At 39.6% G+C, this 26942-nt stretch overlaps 1 protein-coding gene across 9 annotated transcripts in view; it reads right to left on the reverse strand.

Moving 5' to 3' along the window:
* Positions 1-25656, reverse strand: part of NR1H4 (nuclear receptor subfamily 1 group H member 4) — a 48857-nt gene extending 23201 nt beyond the window's left edge. For 4 of the 9 annotated variants that reach the window (XM_065888250.1, XM_065888248.1, XM_065888249.1 and 1 more), the window contains exons 1-2: positions 17271-17379; positions 11228-11593 (exon numbers count right to left, since the gene is read on the reverse strand). In XM_065888250.1, coding sequence (XP_065744322.1) covers positions 11228-11593; positions 17271-17379 — 475 coding nt within the window. Of the gene's footprint in view, positions 1-11227; positions 11594-17270; positions 17401-25577 lie in introns of those variants that run through there. The other 5 variants (XM_065888251.1, XM_065888246.1, XM_065888244.1 and 2 more) reach the window with 3 other exon arrangements.
* Between the last annotated feature and the right edge of the window lie 1286 nt (positions 25657-26942).

The following is a 26942-nucleotide window of genomic DNA, read 5'->3' on the forward strand; positions in this document are numbered from 1 at the left end:
CCATGACAGATATTGATAGCTCAATAATGAACTGAAATAAAATTCCTTATTCCAGGATGAGTCAAAGGAGCAGTGCTAGGACAATTCTGCAGGTTGTTTTTGCTCTGGTATTAACTGAGAAAGGAATCATTATCATCTCAATAGCTGAATTAATTAGCTTTCACTCTGAGGTGGCAACACAATGTTATCATCCTATCATTTAAATAAGGCTACACATACTGCATTTATACTTATGCAAATCAATCCGTACACATACCTCTGCCTCTATCTTGTGCATATTCAACAATGCCCATATCAGAAAAGTCATATGAAAATGAATGGAAAGGAAATTCACTGAGGAACAGAGGCTCCCTGGTAAACGAAGATGAATAGACAGGGCTGGCATTGCCCTCAGGGGAGTGTGTAGCGCTAGGGGGTTTCCTGGGGTGGCAGGCGAATAAGCTATAGGATGGTAAAATGGATCCCTCAGTTACGCAGAATACTGGACATCCTGCTTTTCTGCTTCTTTATACAGATAGAACCCATACCATACCCTACTCCCAACTCATACATACATACGTGCCCACACAGACACACATGCACATACTGGACTCCAGGGACTGACAGTAGGCCACACATTACTTTGAAATCAATAAAATGTTGGTTGATGTTTCAACCTCTAAGGGTCTCCTGACTTTCTAAACAGCAACAAACACATAGGACTGGGGAATTAGTTATCTTAACATCCAATATGGCCTAAAGAAAGTCAGCTTTTAGTTCTGCCTCAGCAGACCATAGAATAAAAAGGACTCCACCACCCACTTGTACAGGACTTATTTTGTAGCAGGCACTTTTAAACACTTTGCATATGGCGTTTCACTTAACACTAATAACACTCCTATGAGGTAGACCTAGTCTTATCTCTCTCTTATAGGTAAGGAGACTGAGTTACACAGAAATTAAGTAATTTGCTCAAGGTCCTACAAGTAAATGGTAAAGCTCAGATTTGAATGCTGATAGGCTCAGTTCCATACTCTATGCTCTTAACCACTATATTATGCTGTCCTTCTAGTTAGGAGATTACATTCCTAAAAATTGTCTTTTGACATTAATCTCCCCAAATCCTATTTTGCATGTGAAGTGCTCCACAGTTTCATCCAAAGCTTCTTCAGAAACCTCCTGTTCTCCCTCCCCACTCCAGATGTCTGCTCCACCTCTGTCTCGCTGGTAGAAAACTGCAAAGTAGCACAAACTAGACAGAACAGCTGCCCATACTGAACCAGGTAAGCTTTGGTCTCCATCACACAGTTTCTTGGGCTTTAGGATCTCAATTCCTCTCTTTGAGTTGTTCGCTGAAATTTTTAGAACTCAGTAATAGACTCCTGATCGCCCGGCAGGAGCTGTTTTAGGTCGTTGTTTTTGAAAAAGCAAAAAAACTCTCAAACTTTTGAGATGCAGTTGATAAAAATTATTCTTGACTATTTAGCTCTTGTTAATGTTGCTTTTAAGGGTTTTTTCCCCCTTTATCTGTTAGGGAGCCACAAAAAAATGTCTACCTGATTTTCCAACACTTACTTTTATCACTATAATTTCTAATTTTTTTTTCTTAAATAAGTTTAAAAAGAACTGACTTTGAATTATTTTTGGAAGTTGCCTAATGTCACTCCAAAGTAGGCAAACCAACAAACAACTTAGTAGTCAAAGGGCATTCATCAAACCTCTATACTCCCTCTAGAAAAAAAAAAAAAAATACTGTGAAATAAAAGTTCATTAAAATAACATAGTCTGGGCTTCCCTGGTGGCGCAGTGGTTGAGAGTCCGCCTGCCGATGCAGGGGACACGGGTTTGTGCCCTGGTCCGGGAAGATTCTACATGCCGCAGAGCGGCTGCGCCCGTGAGCCGTGGCCGCTGAGCCTGCACGTCCAGAGCCTGTTGCTCTGCAACGGGAGAGGCCACAAGAGTGAGAGGCCCATGTACTGCAAAACAAACAAACAAACAAACAAAAGAGTCCTGCAGATTTGAGTACCAGTTCTACTGCATTCTTTCATAGTTGTGAGATCCGGGCAAATTTCTGAGTGTTGGTATTTTTATTTGGAAAAAGGAGATGATAATACTATCTCAAGGAGCCACTATAAGGATAAATGAAATAAAGAGTCTCCAGTGGAAACTGTCCAGCCCATAACTGAGAATCATTATTTTCCCCAGTTTGTCTGAGTCCATAAATGTGTATTTTTCAACAATTTTAGGAATTTTAATGTAAAGGATGATTTATCAAGTGATTCATGTGTGATTTATACTTGGTCCTATTGTTTTGGGGTTTGGGGGTGATGTTTTGTTGTCTTTTGCTTTTCTATCCCATCCCAAGAGGGTAGCCATCTTTTTATGCTCACTTGCTAAGACAAAAGCTGAAGTTGTTTACCTCTAGATAAAGATAACTCTTGGATAGGGCTTTTGTTTTCAACCCCTCATTGAAAGGGTTACACTGCATCATATCAAAGATGATGGAGGCAGAGGTCAATGCTTTTAGAGTTGGGGGAGCAGAGGCAGCTTAGCTGGAAAGAGGTTTGGGGAACTTCACCAGAGCCTGAGAATGGGATGAGTCTCACAGGTTCTCTGAGTATTGGACCAGCACCCATAAAGAGCCTCTAGAGAGGTGACAAATCTCTAATGGGATAGCTCTGAGATGAGGACAAGAAGATACTAATAACATGACCTTGGAAACCCTAAGATAAAATACCCATGTCAAAAGGTGACTGAGTTGTCCACTCTCAAGGGATCAATTCAAAGGTGAACAAGGAGCATACCAACCAGTACCAAAATATTCCCCCCTGTGTAAGACCCCTGAGATTTGTGCATGTTTCTGGGGAAAAGAGCATCCCCAAATATATCCCCAGTGGAATTTCTCATCAGCCAGGGGGATTATGAGCCTGGGAAAGATTAAATTTGATTACAGAAATAGAGAAATATGATATGTTTTACACTTAGTCCTACCTGTTTCAGTAACAAAGTGTTTCTGAAATGCTACACGTAAAGTACATCTAAAATACAAAGGTGGCTATCAAAGGAAAAACGTAGAAATGAACTAAATGAAAATGAAAATACAACTCATCAAAATTTGTGGGATATAGCAAAAGCAGTACTCAGAGGAAAAATTCATAGCATTAACCGAATACATTAGAAAAGAAATACATAAAATCCAATAATCTAAACTTCCACCTTAGGAAACTAGAAAAGAGAGCAAATTAAATCCAAAGTAAGCTGAAGAGGAGAAGTAATAAAAGTTAGAGCAGGATCAGTGAAATTGAAAATAGGAATACAGGGCTTCCCTGGTGGCGCAGTGGTTGAGAGTCCGCCTGCCGATGCAGGGGACACGGGTTCGTGCCCTGGTCCGGGAAGATCCCACGTGCCGCAGAGCGGCTGGGCCCGTGAGCCATGGTCGCTGGTCCTGCGGGTCCAGAGCCTGTGCTCCGCGACAGGAGAGGACGCGGCAGTGAGAGGCCCGCGTACCACAAAAAAAAAAAAAGAAAATAGGAATACAACAGAGAAAATCAATGAAACCAAAGCTGGTTCTCCGAAAAGGTCAATAAAATTGAAAAATATCTAGCAAGGCTAACCAAGAAAGAGAGAGAAGACACAAATTACTAGTATCAGAAATAAAAGAGAGCCATTACTACTAATTCCATGGATATGAAAAGTATAATAAAGGAATATTATTTTAAAAATTGTATGCCTTCTCTATATCTTTAATTCTGTGTTTGTAAGGAGGGGAGATGGTTCTGTGGAGATAAAGCCTATCCAAATGATCAAACAACAAAATTCAAAACACAAAAACACAAAACCACTAGTGGTTATCAGTGGTTGCCTCTGGGGAACAGGACTTGGGGCAGAAATGGTTGGGCAGGGGCTTTTCTACCGTTTGACTTTTGAATGACATGTACTCATTGCTTTGACAAAATGTTCAAGTGATGAAGTTATCTAAAGGAGTTGAAAGCAAAAATCCGTGGACACCCTCACCCCTACTGGGTATCCTTGGGAGACTGAGGGCAAGGGTAACATCCGCAGGGGTTGGGCTTTTCAGGCCCTTAACAGCAGTTTAAACTCCCAGGTAGGCAAACTCCCAGGAGCTGGAGGCTTATACTGACTAGTGGCCTCTAGTCACTACTTTCCTATTTATATATTGCTTATATATTTAGTTTAAACATTTTTTCTTATTTAAATCTAATTTCTATTGTCTTCAGTTTGTCTTATATCATTGCTCTATATTTATTTGATATATCAACTTTTATTCATTGGAAATCACCATTCTATCGTTTCCTTTTTCTATATGTTCTTTTAGATACGATTTTATCGCTTTTGTATTTTTAATCTTTTTTGTTTGTTTGCTTTACTGGTTTCTCTTTTTTTCTATTTTAGCTCAATTATGTAAACTGTTTTCCTACTTTGCTTTAAAATGGTGAAAGTGAGAGCAGGAATTTTGTTTTGTTCACCACTGTATCACGTAGGCTTACAATAACGGCTGGCATATAGTTGGTACTTAATTATATTTACTGAAAAAAATTGAATTAATTAATTCAAACTCCCAGCAGCTAGAGGCTTAATTAGTTAACTAATAGGAAGAGAGTTTTGAAAATAGTGTACGATCCAAATTAAGGGGGCTGGATGAAGAGAAGAATAACGATGATAAAATAATAGGAATTCATCAACAAAACAACAATACCGAATGTTTTATGAGCACTCAAGGTGTGCCAGGTACAGGGCTGGAGGTTTTAAAAACGATGTCTCTATTCACAAACGAATCAACGGACAAAGGATTAATCTCCAAAATATACAAACAGCTCATGCAGCTCAATATTAAAGAAACAAACAACCCAATCCAAAAATGGGCAGAAGACCTAAATAGACATTTCTCCAAAGAAGACATACAGATGGCCAAGAAGCACATGAAAAGCTGCTCAACATCACTAATTATTAGGAAATGCAAATCAAAACTACAATGAGGTATCACCTAACACCAGTCAGAATGGGCATCAACAGAAAATCTACAAACAACAAATGCTGGAGAAGGTGTGGAGTAAAGGGAACCCTCTTGCACTGTTGGTGGGAATGTAAATTGATACAGCCACTATGGAGAACAGTATGGAGGTTCCTTAAAAAACTAAAAATAGAATTACCATATGATCCAGCAATCCCACTACTGGGCATATACCCAGAGAAAACCATAATTCAAAAAGACACATGCACCCCAATGTTCATTGCAGCACTATTTATAATAGCCAGGTCATGGAAGCAACCTAAATGCCCATTGACAGACGAATGGATAAAGAAGAGGTGGTACATATATACAATGGAATATTACTCAGCCATAAAAAGGAACGAAATTGAGTCATTTGTTGAGACGTGGATGGATCTAGAGACTGTCATACACAGTGAAGTAAGTCAGAAAGAGAAAAACAAATATCGTATATTAACGCATGTATGTGGAACCTAGAGAAATGGTACAGATGAACCAGTTTGCAGGGCAGAAGTTGAGACACAGATGTAGAGAACAAATGTATGGACACCAAGAGAGGAAAACCACAGTGGGGTGGGGATGGTGGTATGCTGAATTGGGCGATTGGGATTGACATGTATACAATGATGTGTATAAAATTGATGACTAGTAAGAACCTGCAGTATAAAAAAACAAACAAACAAAAAACAACTAATACTAAACTTTCTTTGGGTTATTTATATGGAAATATGTTAATATAAATGTTTCAGACATTACATGAAATTTCTAAAAATCTTATATGTTCTTGTATAATATTATAAGTCATAATTCTAGTTATTACTTTAAAATGTATATCTCAGAAATAACTAAATTTCCTTGTCAATTGCATTATTATGAACTTTCATCAAATCTTTAACCGTGGTCATTTTTAAGTCTTTTGTCATTTAGAGACAGTTCTGGGTGTACTCTGATGCTTTCACAAAAATGTTCCTATAAAAGTGTTTCAACTTCAAGGAATTCATGGAAAAGACTCTGACAAGTACAGGTTTCTGGTAACTGACTATACTGCTGAACTGAATGAATAAGCATTTTCAGAACTCTAATGGAAACCTGATGAATTCGTAAAAGTGCTAACAAAAGATCAAGATGAAAAAAAAAATTAATTACATGGGACTGAGTGAACTATTGAGGATGATTATAATTTTTGTGACTTTCTGTTTGAATAAAAAAAAAAATCCCACAAGGACTCAGAGGCAAAAATATACAAATCAATTTTCACTGCAAAGTAAAGAAGCTGTTACAGTGGTGGATTACTGGACTGAATGTCAATATTATGACATAGTACAAATGTGTTTCATGTTTGGTAATTGCAATCATCATTGCTTTTGTTGTGGTCATCCCTTTACAATGCTTGGTGTCAGTTTATTTATCTCTTGTAAAAATAAAATACAGTGTATGTGTGTGAGTTGTGAAAAAAAAAGGAAACTTAAAAAAAATAAAAAGAACGACAACAACAAAAAAAAACCCCACCAATGTCTCATTTTTTCTTCATGACAACCCAATCATAATAGTAATAATAGCAGACATTTATTGAGGGTTTCCTATTGGCAAAGACTATGATAATCACTTTACACACATTATCTTATTTAAATCTACCTCAAAGGGTTTTCTTGAAGATGAAATGAGTTAGTATATGTAAAGTCTCCTGATAAAGCCTGCACAAAATAATCCCTTGATGTATGCTATTTCTCTGTCTATCATCATCACATTGCCATCATCTCACCTTCCTCCTCCTCATCTTTATTATTATCCTCATTTTACAGGTACGAAGTCTGAAGCCCAGAGACATTAAGTAACTTGGAAGAGAATCAGCTGGGGTTGGAATCCAGGTTATCTGCCTTCAGAGTCCTACTCTTCCCAAGACTTTTATAACAAAAGTCTTCCAATGCAGTGAAATCGTTTAATCCCCACCCCTTGAATCACACTCTAAGATAATTTGACCTATAGAGTTCATTGGGATCATTATTAAATTTTATAAAATCAGACCTCAAAATCAAATAGGATTGCAGTAAGTTTATAAGTAAGTCAGGGCACTTCAGCTCTAACCCATAAACCAAAGGCCTGTTGGAAACTCGCTACATCTATCCTACATGTCACAATTGTTTCAATAATTCTAGAATATTTTCTAAAACTTCAGAACTAAGTCTAATGCTGGTTCACTATCTTATATAAAAATATGTTCCAAAGGATGAAAAGTCCCCCATTTGCTCATAAAATGCCTTTTAAATGTTCTACCATTCTTTCCTGGCATGGAGACGGTTGTGAGTGGCATTGACATTGACCTATTTGGGAATGCAGCCACTTGAAATATCCAGTCAGATGCAGATCAGTTTTTCAGTTGAGGTTTGAATCAAAATTCATCCAGACCTTAGCATATTTCCATATGCTCTACAATGATAACTGAGGGGGAGGGACAGCTCTCGATTTAATCTAGTGCCGAGCAAATAGCTCTCATTGTCACTTGGCATTATGCTTGTGTTCTGCAGTTGTTATTTTTTTTAAAAAAATCAAAATTTATCTCATTGATGCCATAAATACCTATAACAAATAAAACCTTAAGAAAAATTAAAGTATTTATAACAGAAACAGAGACCAGTGAAATCAGGAAGTTTAACCGTGGTCTTTATTTTTAAGTTTTAAAAAATTGGGACTTCTCTGGTGGCACAGTGGTTAAGAATACGCCTCCCAAAGCAGGGGACGTGGGTTCAATCCCTGGTCAGGGCGCTAGATACCACGTGCACGCCTCAAGTAAGAGTTCGCATGCCACAACTAAGGAACGCGCCAGCCGCAACTAAGGAGCCTGCCTGCCGCAACTAAGACACAGAGCAACCAAAAAAAAGAAAAAATTTCTCGTGGGTATGTATGAGTGTGTCTGTGTGTGTTTAAAGTATTACATTCATGAAAGGTCTGCAGTGAAGTCCTAAGGCAAGAGAGCTACCAGGATCTTTACATAAAAAAATCTAATTTAATCCTCACAAGAACCCTGTAAAAAATAGATCTTATTCCTAATTCACAGATTGGAGGCTCAGAGAAGTTACGTATTCTGTCAACTGAGGTTGGCTAGTTGGATTCGTGCGTCCTCTACTGTGAAGGCAGGACAGTTGAACACAATCTCTCCCAGACTCCCTTGCCGCTAAATGTGGATACAATTTAAGCTCTGCCAAACAGACGCCCTTGTAAGATATTTGAGAAGTGGAAGTGAAGAAAGAGCTGCGCTTCTGTTGTCTCTGCTGGCAAGCAGGGTCATGGTTTTGCTGTGGCAGCACCTTGTACTTCCTCCCCATTTACTAAGCCAGAATGATTTCCATTTATTTTCTCTAGAGAACATCTAAAAAGCACAAAGGAGCCAATTATTGGCTTTTCAGTCACCAAAGCCTAAGCCCCAAGATCCCAGACACTAACAACATTTCCCCAGATTGGGAGAGGCAGACAACCAAAGAGTTAAGACGTGTTAAGTACACGAGAAGGTCCTGAACTCTGTCCCTCCCGCCCCCTAATCCTCAGACTGAGTCCTGGGATTGGGTTTGCAGAAAGCTTGTGGGAACTCCACATCACTGAGAAATCCTAGAAGAGAGGGATTCTTGTGCTCTTTCCTGGGGAGAGTCAGGGGATGCCCTTGGGGTTCCCTGCACCCCACAAGGCACAGGAACGGATGACGTGGCCGTGTGGTTTCCCTGGGCAGCCAGGCGTTCCAGGTGACAGTGCGGTAGCATCAGGAGCCCACCCATCTGAGCAGCAGGGAAGCCGGTGGGGCCAGATGGGAAGCAGGGGTGTGCTCAGGACGCCAGGATAGCACCTCAGAGACCTTTCCCACTGGTGAGCGAAGACCAGAGAGAACAGCCCTCAACAGACGCTGGACTATGTTAACGGCACCAAGAACCAGAGCCCCACCCCCAGGGCCCAGAAAACTCAGTAGATTCATCCTGAATTGATGAAATAAAGTTTCCACCAGGGCTTGAAATTGGATTAAATCCAATTATACAAAAAAGGTTATTTTTCTTGCATATATACCCTGAGTGCTGTGCTCTCTCACTGCATAGTTTCCAGTTAATTCTGAGAGTTATTGGTCTAGAACAGGGGTCAGCAAATTACAGCTAGGCCCTAGGCCCAATTTGGCCCACTGCCTGTTTTTTATTGTCCTGCCTATTTTTGTAGGCTAAGTAAAGCCACTCTTACGTGGCTGAGTTTGCAGAGTTGCATAATCGCAACAAGGCCGCTATGGTGCAAAGCCTACAATATTTACTATCCGTCTCTTTACAGAAAACAATTCCCAAACCCTGATGTAGAACATGGGCCCTGCCTGGCTGTATCTCATCTGCTCTTGCACTCTTGTCCTTCTGCTGTCATCATGGGGGCAAAGTCTCAAATCAAAATCAAAGAAAAAGCCCTGCCTTTCTCTGCTTTTAAAAATATACCTACGTTCAGATCCAGCTTTTCCTCCCTGAGCTCCCCAGAGGACCGGTTCTCCTTAGACCAGTTTTCTGTCCCCTGGTCTCCTGACCCTGCACTTGCCTAGTAGCTTCCTAGCTTTGACTTCTATTTTCTATCCTTTATGGGCTTCTCATCCTCTGCCTGTCTTTGAGTCGCTGTTTCTTAGGGTTGTCTACGGCACTCTGGTCTCCCTCTACTCACTCGGCCACGCCCCGGAATTCTCAGGAGGACCAGGTTTCACTCCAGCGTTCACCTGTAAGGAGGTGAGCTGGCCCAGGTTACTAACTTCAAGGTTTTATCCCCTTGGCTTGGATATAACACCAATACCTTGACACCTAAATGGAGCACTTGATTCTCTTCCTTTGGCTACCAAGTTAGTCAATATTAGCCTTGAACAATAGCTCAGAGAGCAGAATCGTCACTTGGTGGTTAATAATAGAGTCTCTGGGGTTAGATTTAGAAGCAGGAGATTTGAAGCTACACCCCGTCTTAGCTAGGAAGCGATGAGCATGGATTTTCATTATGGCATTCCAAATTTACTATGCTTTTATTTATTTACACATTTACTATGTACCAGACACTGTGTTAGATGCTATGAGGTGTAACAGAGCTGAAGAAGACACAATCTATGTCTTCAAAGAATTTATATGTAACTTTTACCCATATAGACTTGGCTCTCCACAAACGGATAAGAGTATTTTAAAGGCCATAAACGAGATCTTTGAAATTTTCTTTATAGATCTGTTTTAATTTTTAAATTTGGGGCATAAATACTACTTTGTTTTTAAAAAATCTAATGAAATCACACCAAGTTTTAAAGAGCTGACTAATATAATTTTAGACAATCTGATCACTTGAACTTTCAAAGGTTTGAAATGTCCTAGAGCCATTCTTACGTGGCTGGGTCCTCTGTTTATTTTTATGGCAATCATTGGCATCTGGGAACACCAAACTGGCTCGCCATTCAACAGATTCTGCTCCAGGGACAGTTCTTTATCAGCTTTCAAAGTCCTGGAAGCTAACAGAGTGCCTAATACATGGTAGGCATCCCATAAATATTTGTTGAAAGAACAAATGCAAAAATAAATAGATGAACCTACTAGTCCATTATGTTCTTTCTTCTCAAATTTTACAAACTTATCATCTGTGTCCTTACCGGGAGAATGATCACATAGGGCTTTATATTGAGTCATCTTCATGTTTCATGTGTTATACCTTATCCATCCTAAATGGATTACAATTTCATTGATTTCCCCTACAGAATTGCTCACAGATCTGTTTTCCTGCTAAGTGAAATATTTGTTGAATATAGGCTATCATTACTTCCTTTTTGTTTTCTTTTGTTTGTTTTTCTTCCTCTGTCTCTTTCTCAATTAACTAGAGTACACGAAAATGTATGTTAAAATATTTATTGAATAAAATCTTATTGTCCTTGACCTTAATTTTAAAAGAGATGAGTTCAGCAATTTCTCTTTCTTTTAAAAAACAACACAAACAAACAAAACCCACAATCATAAATGCCTTCTAACTATGTGTGAGGTTGTGAATAGGAAAAAGTTTACTTATATCCAAGCTAAATACTCTAATAAGCTTTCCCTAGAAATCTATGACATCCCAATGAAGGAGAAGATGTAGAAAGAAGTAAGAGCAGAGGAGGAGAAAATGGGAAGTTATCTGGGAAAAGGGAAGAATCCAGTTTGAGGGATTTCAACAACCAGTAGAGAAAAACTTTAATAAGGAGAAAACTGCCAACCAAAAGAGGCTTACCTTTGCACCCCTCACAGGTCAGTGCATTATAGTGGTAACCGGATGCTCTGTCTCCACAAACAACACATAGCTCATCTCCTTTTATTCTCCCTGCTGATGTACCCAGTCGGGCCTTCTTTGTCACAGGAATCTCCACTACCTCAGTCTCTCCCTGGTAGAGAGTCTCAGCAGGCATTCGCCTGAGTTCATATACTCCAGGAGAGTACCACTCTTCAGGCTGCTGGGGATAGAAACCCAGGTTGGAGTAATAGGAAGATGAGGAAATCTGTGGTTGAACTTGGGGAAACTGAATGTTGTTGTATTGTGAGTATGGTTCCACTTCTAGATTCTGTCCCAGAGGACCTGCTGCTTGTTCTGTTAGTACACCTGAACAAAAGTGATAAAAAAACTGGAATTAATATCATCATTCTATAAATAAGAGAGGCAGTTTAGCATATGGTTAGGAGTACAGGCTCTAAGGGAAGATTGAAATATTTGAATATTTACATTAAAATTTTAATATAAAATTGATTTTACAGTAAAAGAACTATTAACAGATTAAATGACAATGTTAAAAGCTCAGAAAGATATCTGCCACATAGAGGACAGACAAAACACTCATATCATTCATATGTAAAGAGCTTTTGCAAACCAATAAGAAAACATTCAACATGGAGAAAAGGAAAACAAACAAGAATGTTTAAAAGAAAAAGAAAAAAAGGAAAGTTAAAAAAACTATTCAACATGGAAAACATTCAACAATCCACAGAAAACAAAGATAAAGGACAGGCATATATACAAATGCTATCTTTTGTCATTTCTGTCTTACAAAATCCTATAAAGTGGGTAATGGTATTATCCCCACTTAAAATTGAGTAGTCAGAGGCACAGAGTAATTAGGCAACTTTATTCCTACACACCTAAGTAGCTGAGATTTGGACTTTGAGTCTGACTTCCAAGCCCATGTGCTGAATTGCTCCTCTCTGCGATAATTTCAGATCTATGATGCTTTAAAGCTTTTCTCTTCCTCCCTCTGTACTTGAGTTTGTTAGTCCCTTCAATGCCTCCGCTTTCAGGTAACCTATAGCTAGGCCTGCGAGACTCTGCATGATCTTACCCTTTCTTTCTTTTCCAGCCATTTCCCATGTCCCGACTTCCATATTCCTTAAATATGGCTTGCTGCTTCCAGACTCAGGACCTTTCCCACATGCTGTTTCCTGAGCCCGGAACTTTCTTCAACAGCCATCTCCTCCAAGAACGTTATCTCACTATTCTCCACTTACCTCTAAATTTCCCTTTAAGTATAGCTTCTCTTGGGAAGTCTTCCCTAAACCTAGGTCCCTGGGTGTCTGAACCCAGTTGTATAGTACTTATCTACCCTTCATGGCCCTCCCTTTACTTATCTGTAAAGAGAAGACTCCATGCTGCATGACGTTATAGTTCTTCTTTATGTCTAAAGCCTCTATAAGTGTATGACCAACAGTTTATGGGCATTAGAATTCAGGGCCTTTCCACAACGCAAAGTGGAGAATATGTATGTTAAATGTTTGTTTAAAATAAAATGCTTTCTGCATTGATACAGGAAATCACTGACGGAACACAAAGGATACAATATCTGTGCAAAATCAATTTTGTTTCTTTCATGCCCAACTTAACCATACAAAACCAGCACTGAGTCAGTATATCTGACAGTCAAAAAATTTTGGCAATGGGGCTTTGTCTTATGACTGCAGAATGGAAAAATATAAAAATATGGAATTATTACAGAAAAAAGAGAAGCTAAAATATGAGCAAAATCTTGATCTATTTAATATCTAAGTATGGTTAAAATTTCTGGAGTGAATACAACTGAAAAGAGCTAAAAGCATTAAAATCATCCGTTTCATCTAGATTTTATCCTCCGACCCATCTTACCCTCACTCAACTTCCCATCCCCACCCCCAGCCCCAGTTTCTCTCCATCTACAGGTCTAGTAAAGTTAAGCAACTTGCCTGAAGTCACACAATCAATTAATGAGAGAATCTGGATTCTATAGAATCTAAGGAAATGTGTAGTTGTTTTCTCCTCACAAGACAATTCCAAGATCTCCGAGCATTATTTCAAAAAATCTTTTAATAGTCAAGAGACACAATGGAGTCCCAACTCAAGTCAAATCATGTTATCAATATCTGGAATCATCTCAATTAAAATGGAACGCTTTCACAAAGACATCAATTCTACTATATGAAAACAACACAAAACAGGGTAAGACTATGAGATCAGTACACAATATTATTAAATAATGCCTCTATTCCCAAAGCACATCCACTTCTAGTATTTCATGGTGTTCCCACCAAATTTCCACAGAGTAGAGACAATAAATATACAGGCAACTTACAATAAAAAACCCCAGCATGGACAACATCCTCCAAAATGGTGGGACAAGAATAGCTTCCATTAAATGACTGTGAGACATTGAACAACTGCCTAACATTTTTCTGTTTCTTCTGTAAAATGGGGCTACTAACACCCAGGCTCGCTATCTCATAAGGTAATTCTGAGTATAAGATACAGTTTCTGAGAAAAAGTTTTGATAAGTGGAGTGCCATAAAAAGACATGTTTGTTTCCTAAAGAACCTAGCAAAATCTTGATTGTAATGATAGTTAATTAGTAAATATTAATACACATCAGTCTGTTTTGATGCTATAAGTTATAGGATACTTCTTTCACTCATAAATATATTGAACACCTACAATTTGCCTGACACTGTCCTAGGTTCCGAGGACACAACAGTGACAGACAGACAGAAAACAGATAGAAGAGGCCCCAGACTTTCTCTTGTTTGTGTATTTGGGGTGGGGAGGGGTGGGAGTATGTCAAGGGCTGGGATAAAACCAAGTAAGCAAATACAGAATTTTCTGACAGAGCGTAAGATGTGGAGAGGGCAAAGGTAGGTCAACTTTAGAGTGTACTTTCGGAAAAGGTAAATTCATTTCTATTTTAATGCAATTTATGAGTGATTTTTTAAAGAATCAGTTTATCAAGAAATAGGAGAATTTGGATTTCTTTATAACAGAAATTCTCCATGGGAGTTTAGGGAAGAGTTCTTAAATGCGAACACTTGAATGGACTCCAGGAGAGGCTGGGACCCCCTGTAAAGGGAAGCAACATTTTTCTGGGTAGAGGGTCATTTGGCAGCATTTAATAATTTCTCTAAAGGAGTACCATCGAAGGGAAACTTCTGAGATGCAAGCATTCTATACCTTTCAACATGGTAGCCACTAACCATATGGAATATTGAACATTTGAAACATAGCTAGTAATAATGAGGAAATGAATTTTTCATTTTATGTAACTTTAAATAATTAAAATTTAAAATTAAATAGCTACATGTGGCTATTTGATATGACTGCCATATCCGACAGCGCAGCTCTAAGGAGTTTGTGACCAGAACACTGTGTACCCAAATGGGAGAATCAGGTTCACGTACAAAGGATGGCACTTCTTCATAAACCCACAGTTAGTTTCTGATGAGCCCGATAAAGGGTTCAGATTATATCCAGTTTTTCATCCCTGGCACAACGCTGATTCTAGTAAATGTCTCATGAATGTTTGTTGAAATGTTTCATGAATGGAAAAATTGCCTTCTCGGCCTTCCTTTATTTCCCAATCCATGGTTTCTTAACAGATGATATGACTTGGTTTATGAAGTTGTGTGCCGTTCCTGGTGCCAGGCCTTTGTGATGTTGGTGCCTCTCCCCACCTGGTTTGTCAACCCATCACCTCCTCTGTCAGGCCTGTCCCAGTTTTCCTAGGTAGAATTAATCTCTCCTACCCTCTGTACACACTCTACTGCAGCACTCAGAAGCATGTACCATCATTTTTGTTGGTTTACAGGCTTATCTTTCATGCTATATCATTTGAGGTGGTAGGACATACTCATTACAAGCACTTCTGTGTAGACAAACCTGGATTCAGTTCGCCTGCAACTTGCTAGATGTGTGAACTTGGCAAAGACATTGAACTTCTTTAAGCTTCTGTTCCTTCCTCTATAAAGCCAGGATCATATAATACACTACTATGTATAAAATAGATAACTAATGAGAACCTACTGTACAGCACAGGGAACTCTACTCAGTGCTCTGTGGTGACCTAAATGGGAAGGAAATCCAAAAAAGAGGGGCTATATGCACACCTATAGCTGATTCACTGCTGTACAGCAGAAACTAACACAACATTGTAAAGCAGCTATACTTCAATAAAACTTTTTTAAAGAAAAGCTGGGATAATATAGTAATTGAAACAAAATATAGTATCTAGGTGAAAGGTTGCAATAAAGCTAAACTAAGACAAAGAATGTAAACTGCATAGTGCCTAAGCATCAACATTCAATACTTTTTTTTTTTTTGCGGTTCGCGGGCCTCTCACTGCTGTGGCCTCTCCCGTTGCGGAGCACAGGCTCCGGACGCGCAGGCTCAGCGGCCATGGCTCACGGGCCCAGCCGCTCCGCGGCATGTTGGATCTTCTCGGACCGGGGCACGAACCCGTGTCCCCTGCATCGGCAGGCGGACTCTCAACCACTGCGCCACCAGGGAAGCCCCTCAATACATTTTTGTTGTGGTGGTTAGTCTGTGAACTCCTGGGGAATACATTAGATTACTATATATTACATTCCCTTTTCTCCTTCATTCCTGGCACCTTACAAAAAGCCTGACACAGTGTAAATCTTTAATAAATGCTTATTAAATTGAAACGATGGAAAATGTACTTCCGCAGCCTTCCAACTAATTTCCATCTCTAAATACAGTGTCAGGGGCTTCCCTGGTGGTGCAGTGGTTAAGAATCCACCTGCCAATGCAAGGGACATGGGTTCGAACCCCTGTCCAGGAAGATCCCACATGCCGTGGAGCGAATAAGCCCGTGCACCACAACTACAGAGCTGGTGCTCTAGAGCCCGTGGGTCACAACTACTGAGCCTGCATGCCACAACTTCTGAAGCCCGCTCGCCTAGAGCCCGTGCTCTGCAACAAGAGAAGCCACCACAATGAGAAGCCCACGCACCATAAGGAAGAGTAGCCCCGGCTGGCCACAACTAGAGAAAGCCCGCATGCAGCAACAAAGACCCAACGCAGCCAAGATCAATAAATAAATTAATTAAAAAAAAAATACAGTGTCAATCATTTTTAAACAATACATTTAAACAAAATAACGTGCTGCCAAGTCTACAACCAGAAATATGTTCAAAATTGTAATTATTATGAAAATGATTTGACTTTCACTTTTAGCTGGAAATTCAAAAGGTAAGATTCTATTCTGAAAAAAATGTTAAAACAGACAACATTATATTATACTGTTTATGTTTTAATTATAATCTATATTTTACTTCAGAGAAAACAAAACGGGCTTAAGGGTAAACTCTACTTATCTGATTTTCCATTGACTATTGGGAGAAATTTACTGTGAAACTAGTTCAGTAAATTAATGTTTTTTATCTCTTTTTATTTTTCTCATCACAATGCATAGTTTGAAATAAATCTTATATCATTACCCCATACACACTTATACATATGTATAAATAATTGAAACAAAATTTCCGTGAAATAACACTTATCCTTACCTCTTGACGGGCACTCTGACATTTCTATTGTATTCCTATTCTATTCTATTCTAAATTTTTAATGCTGGTCACAAGTCACAAAATAGATATCATGACCCACTGGGATCTGAGACTTGCCATTTTAAAAACACTTCATGAAATCATGTACTTTAAAAGGTTTTTTCAAGTGTCCAAGGCATTAATGCTAGAACTGCCTAGTGTTTAACTTGGAAGAATGGTGCTAATTTTACACACTATCCAGTGAAGAATTATAGGGAAAACACACTTAGATTTAGTCTCAATGAAATACACACCTGCCTGGAACCCTATAGAAATCACACCACCCCAGCTTCTCACCCCAGTCTTCTGGTTCTGACTGAGCCACCTTTGACAGAGATCTGTTACTGGAATCTCAAGCAAAAGTGCCCCATGTTTCCTCAGTCCAGTGGCAGAAGCCCCACCGCCAGCATCTGAGAACCTCCGCCTACCTTTAGCAGGCTTCATGCTCATCATTTCCATGGCAAATCCCAACGACGTGCAGCTGTGACAAGGACTAATTTGACCTGGATTTTCTAACTCCGGAAACTGCATTACCATTCTTAGCTTACTCACAGCAACTGAAAATGAGACTAGGTAAGGAGTGACAGAGGCCAGAGGTTGTGGGGTTTACTGATTAACTTCATTACCGAGCAGAATATTTGTAAATGTTTATGAGAAAAGTCCTCGATGCCAAATTGCCTAGTAAGCTGGAAACCAGGCTCTTAGATAAACATTTTTGGGGAGCACATTCCAATTTAGGAATTTTTAGAGGGCAGATTTTTGTTCAGTGGCTCTAAAAGTGGATTTGGGGGTAAATGCCATGTTCTACGTCTTGACATTCGTTCCTCTCAAAAGGATACAGATTGATATAATTTTGTAATGTCAGGAAGCATTAAAGCATAATACTTAACAGCGTGAGGTAAACTAATCTGGGTTTATATCCAGTGTTATGGGTGGAAGTGTGTCCCCTCCTAATCCCATAGGACCGGTGTCCTTATACAAATGGGAAATTTGTATTTCAGAGACAGAAACTCATAGAGAAAAGACAATGTGAAGATACACAAGGAAAAAGTCATCTACAAGCCAGGAAGAGAGGCCAGGAACAGATCCGTCCCTCTCAGCCTTCAGAAAGAACCCACCCAGCTAACACCTTGATTTTGGACTTCTAGCCTCCAGAATGGTAAAACAATACATTTCTGTCATTTAAGCCACCCAGTCTGTGGTATTTTATTACAGCAGCCTTAGCAAACTAATACATGTAGGCTCCCTTGGCACTCACTAGCTCTGCAGACCATGGACGAACTCCTGAACCATTTTCTTTTCTTTTTTTAACATCTTTAATGGAGTATAATTGCTTTACACTGTTGTGTTAGTCGCTGCTATATAACAAAGTGAATCAGCTATACATATACATATATCCACATAACCCCTCCCTCTTGCGTCTCCCTCCCACCCTCCCTATCCCACCCCTCTGGGTGGTCACAAAGCACACGCTGATCTCCCTGTGCTATGCGGCTGCTTCCCACTAGCTATCTATTTTACATTTGGTAGTGTATACATGTCCATGCCACTCTCTCACTTCGTCTCAGCTTACCCTTCCCCCTCCCCGTGTCCTCAAGTCCATTCTCTATGTCTGCGTCTTTATTGCTGTCCTGCCCCTAGCCGAACCATTTTATGCCTCAATTTCCTCATCTGTAAAATGGGACTGATAATCATGCGACCTCATAGAGTTATTATGAGGATTAAATAAAATAATATTTATTAAATGCTTAGCAGAGTGTGTGGCTACCCACCATCATCATACTGATATTATAATTATTTAGCCTTGGACTCTTGTTGTAGGGTGGCTTGCTTCCTGAGCAGGAATAATTTCTGCAGCATAACTTGTGGATACCAAGCTTGTGACTGTTGGGTATTTTTTGGAAGGGAGGGCTTCAGAATAGGACTCAGTAGGTCCAGGGTTGAGCTTAGGGATAATGCAACCAAATACACTGTGTCACCTTAGGACAGTCTCTCAGCTTCTGCGGACCTCATTTGTCTACATCAACAGATGGTAAAACAGAGATAATAATTCCTGCTCTACTTCCTTCATGGACCCGTTGTGAAGAAAAAATCACATAATAAGTGTGAAAGCAGTTTTAAAAGGCAAATGTGATCTATATAAATGTGATAATCACTGCTAAGCCATTTCTACAGCCTTTACGGGTTTACAAGGTGGTTCTACATGCATTATCTCATCTGATCCTTACTTGCACCCTTTGAGGAAGTTATAATTTATGATGCCCACTATCTCTTACCCTATTTTACAGACATGGAAGGTCAACTCAGTGAAGTTAAATAATTTGTCTAAAGTCACCCAGCTATTAAGGGATGAAGCAAAAAGGCTTTAACCAAGGTCTTCTCACTCAAAACCTTGTGGTGGAAAAACTAAAGCACACTTGCCCTAATTGTCAAGAAAAAGGAAAGAGTGATGGTTCCTAGGTGTATTTCAGCTTTGATTGCTCAACCAAGAATCACCATTTGCAAAGCTGTTCTCAATCCTCAGTTTACTTCTGACCTCGTTCTCCCCTCCTCACAACCCAAGAGCTATACTTGCCTTGAGGTACTCTAAGCTGGAAGAGCTACCCAAAGGCTAAGAACCAGGACAAACTGTCTCTGAATTTTTTTTTTTTTTTTGCTGTACGCGGACCTCTCACTGTTGTGGCCTCTCCCGTTGCGGAGCACAGGCTCCAGACGCGCAGGCTCAGCGGCCATGGCTCACGGGCCCAGCCGCTCTGCGGCATGCGGGATCCTCCCGGACGGGGGCACGAACCCGTATCCCCTGCATCGGCAGGCGGACTCTCAATCACTGCGCCACCAGGGAAGCCCCTGTCTCTGAATTTTATATTTCAAGAATTCTCTACTGAGTTTTTCACTGGTCAGACAGATGAGACTGTCTGTTGCCCTCAGAAACTTCAATACTAAAAAAGAAATGAGCAGGATAACTTACCTGATCCAGGAGACCCTTGTTGCTGAGTGAAATTCACACAGGATGTTCTCATAATAAGACTGATTGAATCCTTTGCTTCTTTTGCAGTGAGGACCAACTGCTTCGTGCTATTTTTTTTTCCCAAGGTACATTTTTCTCCTACAAGTCTGTGCTGTTTGAAACAGTAGCCACTAACCATGTATGGCTACTTAAATTTAAGTTAATTTAAATTATGTAAAATTAGAATCAGTTCCTCAGTTACACTAGTCCCATTTTAAGAGATCAGTAGCCACGTGTGATTAGTGGTTACTGCATTAGACAAAGTAAATCTGGAACATTTTTATCACCACAGAAAGTTCTATTGGACAGCACCGTTGTAGACGGTACTTGGGGCAAAGTGAATAAAATGTCAGTCACGGCAAGGAGGGGTGTTAGATATGATGCTATAAAAATTAGGGAAGTCCCAGAGCAAATGCTGGCAATGCTTTTCTGAGAACTGTCCCTGAGAATAGACTTGGCTAACAGACTTTGAGTGAAATAATCTCACTGGAAAGACCTTCTCCACTGAGAAGGTGAACAGGAGTGTTCTCTTAACCTGAATCCGTAATCATCCAATTCCGATTCCTTATCCTGACCATAATTTGGTTGTCTACTTACTATCTATGGAAATTCAGCAGATTCTTTAACATCTTTAAATCTCCATTTTCTCAGCAGTAAAAGGGGAATAGTAATGGTATCTACCTTATAGGAGTGTTATGAGAATTAATATTAATGGCAAATAGTTACAGAGTACTTACAATGTGCCAGGCATTCTTCTGAGAATTCTATTAAATAAGACAAGTAACTTGCACAAAGTTAAAGAATTTGCCTACGACCACATACCAGTAAATGGCAGAGATGGGATCGAATGAGAGTCCACTAACAAATGTAAAATGTGCTTAGCATGACGCCTGACGTATAGAAAGCACTCAAGAAATGGTAGCTGTTATGATCCCAATTTTTTTTATCACTGTAAATGTATAAATTTGCAGTCTGTTTTCATAGTCAACCTTTCTCAGTTTGGTTATTCTGAGAGCCCCTGAGACCTGTTTCTTAGCCTGCAAGGTTGAGAGCCATGCTCTGGATGGCAACGGATTTGCCCACTAGCTGGCCAACATGCACCTCATTGCATGCATTTTCCAAACTATGCATGCCCCATCTAAAAGAAGCAGTAATTTATGTTGTCATAAGGAAAGGCCCTTCTGATATTTCTTTTCCTTCTCCCATTTCTTAACCTCACTAACAAGAGCACCACATGTGAGAATCCTGGGAGAGCAAAAACCAAAGCCACAGGGAATTAGTAAAAAATCTTAGAGGCTGCTTCAATCTGTGGAAGAGATATGGATAAGAAATGGTAGTGACAAAATATTTAAATTATGCTAAAGCAATGCTCCATTTTGTCTGAGACAGTGGTATCTTTCCATCTTCTGGAAACTTTTGGCTTTGATTGGCCCATCGAGTCAGAACTATATTCACTTGTGTTAAACTCAGTGCAATGGAAAAAGACTTGAAATCAAATGTCAGAAATATTACACAACCCTGCATCTCAAGACCTTTCATTGTATTTTAAAACATCCAGCTGATTCTGTAACATCTGAAAGATTCTTTTAATTTAAGCAAAAGACATAGGCAAGAACCAGATTCCAATAGAAATAAAGCTACCCAGAGAAAATAAGCATCAACAGCTGAGAAAAGCATAACGTTATGAGAAGTAGCTAAAGGAAATGAAGCGCGAGTGAATAGGATTATATAGAATCTGCCCTCCTGCCCCTTGCTAGGCCTCATTCAGAATGGGGCTTTGGAAAGACTACTAGAAACAAAAATAAAAGTTATACAAAAACGTGGATTCCATAGCTGTTGTTAGCAATGCTGTAATGCCACGGTGAGATAGAACATGTATTTTTTTCTTAGAGCACCCAGATATTTAGTTCCATATTATTGGTTTTTGTTGGCTCCTTGAAAATTCTTAGCACTCAACAATGGTAAGATTAACAGAATTTCCTCCCTTTAATCCGTAGAGTGGTGTTTATCATTCTAACAACTTAAATAATAACAACTACATTTCAAACCCTGGAGTAGCGATACTGCTTTATGATGCCTTGAGATTTACAGAACACTTTCCACACAGCCATTCAATCCTCCAACAAACTGTGAAGTGAATGTCATTATTATTCCCATTTTACAGGGGAGAGAACTGAAGTTTAGAGAGTCTCAGAGGCAACTGAGACTTTATTTCTTTCAATTTCATTGCTTATTTCCACTCACATTCATTGAACGTTTGCCAGTATCACCAAGCTAAAGGAACTGGACCCATTGTACTGGAAACGTTTGGTACGGGAACATAAGATCGTACCTTTTCTCGCTTATCCTGTGCTATTATTAGAATGCTTTTCTACTTACTGAGTCTTTAAAATTCTGTGATTTTTTTTTTTTTTTTTTTTAGTTCTCAAACCACAATTTGCTAAAAGGATACACAGATTTTAATTAACATGCCACATTCTACCTATTCACTATGTTAAACCACGGGAAGCTGTGGACTTTGTCATTATTACCTTTTATTACGCACTAATTGCATAAGACCCTGCCTTCTTCATTCATCAGAGAAGCCTTTATTAACCCACTAAATTAATCTTTGACCAAGTTTCCTGGCTCTCAGGATCTCCCAAAGGAAAGCAGACTTGTCTCTCTTAGGTCACCATGTCCTTCCATCCTGCATTCTGCATGTGGATTGAGTTACCAATGAACTAGATTCCCATCTGGATTTGTTAGGGATGTGTATCAGCAGAATAAGTTAAAGGACCTCACAAGGTGACTCCAGCCCCATCTCCGTAATTCTATTCTAAGTTTCTTTCCTTCTTTTCTACAAGGGCCAGCCTAAGAAAACAGAGCTACAGAGCAAATCTCCACCTTTTCCCCTCACCTACCACCCCACCCATCTTAGCTTTCCTTTAAACATTCCAACTGATTTTGGGGGGAAATCACATTAATACCGTGCGGCAGCCCCTCTGGTGATGACGCACATCCTTGGACGCACCTCTCATTTCAGCTGCAGCTGTAGCAGATAATCACGTGCAAGCTCAGACTCACTTCACATTGGCACTCTGCTGTACATCTCTTTGCTTTCTTCCCAGAGCTTCTCCAAGGCCACAGGAGACCAGCTGGCTTGATTCCATTGGGAGCAGCAGAAGCACAGCCCAGAAGCGCAGGGAAGTTAATGCCCCCAAGGGCGACCCTCAACCAACGGGAGCCAGAGGTCGGTTAATAACTGCCCCCATGCCCGGTGCCTCAGTGGACAATTCTTTCGGCTTCTCCCAGTGGAATCGCCCACAGCAGCGATCTTCATAATTCATCTCGTCTTGGTTTTCCCTCCTTCCCTGTCTCATCACCCCAGTCCTTTGCTTCTGCTCCCTGGGATGACCTCTCACATAAACTGTCTGCACACAAGTCATTGCCTCAGACTCTGCTTTTCAGGGTAAGCATTTATATGGGTGGAGATGCTTCCCCTTCTTGAGCAAAGCCTTTAGAGAGTGAGGGGTCCACAGCCCTCTCTAGAAGCAGCTGAAAGGCCTCACTCAAGAGGTCATTAGTGTCTCCACTGCCCATTAGTGAGTGCCCATCAGTATTTGTTGAGTAATCTTTATGTCACCTTCTCAATGTCTTAAATTAAATCCCAGTGTCTTGGGATTTAATTATGGCATTTAGAGTAACCTGCAGGAAGGGGGACCATGCCCAGGACCACCTTGAAAGTCATGTCATGTCAGGTGAGTACCACTGGGTCCAAATCGCCACTTCCTGACACAAAAACGGTAGCAATTTGTGGACTCAAGTGCTAATTCTAGGTTGTCCTAGAATTCCCAGCCTAATAATCTCCTTTTACCAGCGCTGATTAATGGAAATATGGGGTCCAGAGCCAGTTCTCTAGACTCTTTCGACTTGCCTAAATAAAAATGAGAAGACAAGGCCCTTCCAAGTCATTCTAGACGTTGGGCCTTTGCATTTGCTATTTCTTCCACCTAGAATGTTCTTTTTGGCTCTGTCTTTCTCAGCTCAGTTGTCAACTCCCCAGAGGCCTCCCCTGACCACACCGGTTACAGCAGTCTCATTCTTCCAGACACTATGACATCACCCTGCTTTGTTGTTTCCATAACACTTACCACTACCTGATATTATTTCATTTACTCATTCCTTTGCCTGTTTCTTTTCCTGTCTTCTTCCCTGCTTTATTCTAACATCCAGCATATGGTCAGTGTTCAACGTCTGGTTGGAAGAAATTGTAGCCATCCACATGCAGTTGTAAAATTTCAGAGCAGGAAATGGAGTTTATATGTGAAAAAAATCATCTCAAGAGTAATTTTCTTTACTCTGTGATATGCACCTACAGTCCTAATCATCCTGTGAGTTCTGATGGGTAGGTCACAAATTATAAAGATGTCCATACATTGATTTTTTTTAAGGACCCATAGAAGGGTAGGCCAGGAGCAAATGGTCAAGTGTCCAGACAGGAGGTAGGTGTCCCACTGCCCTTGACTGTATCCACGGGATGAAGAGAAGCCAACTGGAAGGAATAAGATGTAGCAAGTATGTCTGAGAACTAGCATTGCATAAATAATAACTACTGCCTTTGATCTCTCTGAGAGTTACTGATAAACATCTCTTTTCCCCCTAAACCTCTTTTCTCCTTCCCTCTATTATTTATTATTTGATTCTTATTTATCAAGTACATACTAGGATTGATAAAATACAGTCACTGTCCTTAGATACTCTTATACTGAATGGCGGCTGGTAGACATGTAAATATATAATAAAATAATGACCCCTCCTTGGAAATGACCTGATAAATCATTGCACACTAAAGCTAATGACTGGTAGGTAATCGTATAAGCTATTGATTAATGTCTCCCAGGGCTTTCTGCAACCAAATAGGGGATTGTGTCTTAACACATTGAATTTTGTGAATTTCAAGTGTTTGCATTTTCACTATCATCATCAATCATGGTTGATATATTAATATAGAGTGAAAAACCTGGAGCATCCAAGCCTCCCAGCAGGGTTATAATGCAGAAGGGAATTATTTTAAGCGTGGCAGAAAGCTGCCCTGCCCCACCCAAAATATTGCCCCTGCCGGCATTTTGCTGATGTTCTCAATTCAGACTCTTTATAATGAGATGTTATTTTATAAATGCATAAAGTGGAGCAATAGATAATTTTATGGTATCATCTAGTTACAGATCTACTGAAAACAACTTAGTACAATTTGTCCTCAGTCCATCTTAAATGACTAATCCTGACACTGTGCCATATTTCCCCCAGCACCAGAAGAATGCTGGAAAGGAAACCTATCGCAGAGCTATAACCTAAGTAACTTCAGACTTTAATAGGTATAATATTAAACCATAAGAATCATGATTTCATAATTTAGTACAGGCTATAATAATACTAGAATTAGCCCTAGAACAAGAATGCCTTTCTACTCCCAGCTCTGTTAATTACCTAGCCTCATGGCCTTGGCCAAGTCACAAAGCTCTCTGAGTCTTGCAGTCTTCATCTATAAAACAGAAGATCATTAGATTCAATGAATCCAAGGTCCGATTTACCTCTAACCTTGCGTAGCAGCTAACATCTATTGAGTACTTAGAAGGAACAAAAAAATGTTCTGGACTCTCTGTTGGACTTAGTCAGGTTTTTTTTCTTATGTATGTCCAAATTGCAGTTTGTTTTTACTAATATTCAAATGAACTTGACAACTTACCAAATAAATTGTCAGAAAGAGAAAATTCATCTGTGGCAGGTAAGTGGGAGTGTTCAATGAGATTCATTTTTGATCCCATCCAAACTTTTCTGTTTGAGAATGTATCTTCGTTATGGTGGTCTTCAAAAAAATCCCCTGAAAGGTAAATAAATACATAGAGTGTTTGGGAAGGGTAGGGAGGTGATTATGAAAGAGAGGGAGAGAGAGAGAGCAAGCTAATTTTAAAAAGCACGTGTGGCTCCCTTTGTAGACATTTTATCATAGCTTTTCTGTACATATCTTTCCTCAACATTTACCATTTTTACACCTCATTTGGACTTCCAAATATCTAAGTGGGAAAACACCATATGTTTTCATTTGTTTCAGCACTTGGGAGATTTGGGCAAGATATGATGATATTTTAGTTATGTCTTTATTTCTTTTACATGTAGAAAAAACAGAAACATATAAAAGCCTTGATTAAAATGGGATGAATTGATGATTTATTATCTTAAATTTTATTCTAAAGTTGAACAGGTCTTTGCAAAGACACAAAAGTGGTTCAAGACAACTTCCTTCCTTCCTTCTTTCTTAAGTCGAGTAGGCATCATATTAGCAGATAAAAAATTCAAAAAGTGTTCACCCAAGATCATCTTTAATTTAGCCTTTTAGAGAAAATTTCAGGGGCTTGCATTTTCACTCTCATGGTCTACTTGGTCATATATTTAACTAGGGTAAAAGAAGTTATGGTTAAAAAAAAAAAAAAGTGGTAAATCTCACCAAAATGTCTGAAGTTTCATCCTGAGGAGATGTCCAGAATGCATCCAAAAATCCAAGATATGCAGTGTTCACTTCTAGGCACTTCTCTAGGTCTTGTTTTCTTCTTTCCTTCCTTCCTTCCTTCCTTCTTTCCTTCCTTCCTTCCAATGTCTCCTACCTCCCTGAAAAAGTAATGAGAAAATTTGAATAATGAAAATGTATGCTATCAGAACTTTTCTCCAAGGCTGTTTTCTGAGGATGGTTTTCTAAACCTTTCATCCTATCTCCACCAAGAAATCATTTCGTTTACAAATACCTACTTATACTTGCTACTCAGAAAGAGAATACAGGGTTTTTGTTGGACAAATATTTATTTCATTAGAACTTCCCTACTATTCATGTCTCTATTTCTTTCTCCCTCACTCAGCAAAATGTTCCAGCTCAAGCAGAAGTGACAGCTCAAGCAGACATCTGGCTGATGGTAAGGTAGTACACCAGGCTACATTTGCTGCGTTCATTCATTTATTCATGTTTTCAACAAATATTTATTGAGGACTTACTCTGAACTAACCTCTGTGTTGGATCTTTGGAAATAAAATGGTTAAAGGAAAAAAAAAATCATCCAAA

This window comes from Phocoena phocoena, chromosome 11 (assembly GCF_963924675.1).
Source record: "Phocoena phocoena chromosome 11, mPhoPho1.1, whole genome shotgun sequence".
In the NCBI taxonomy this organism is placed as follows: domain Eukaryota; kingdom Metazoa; phylum Chordata; class Mammalia; order Artiodactyla; family Phocoenidae; genus Phocoena; species Phocoena phocoena.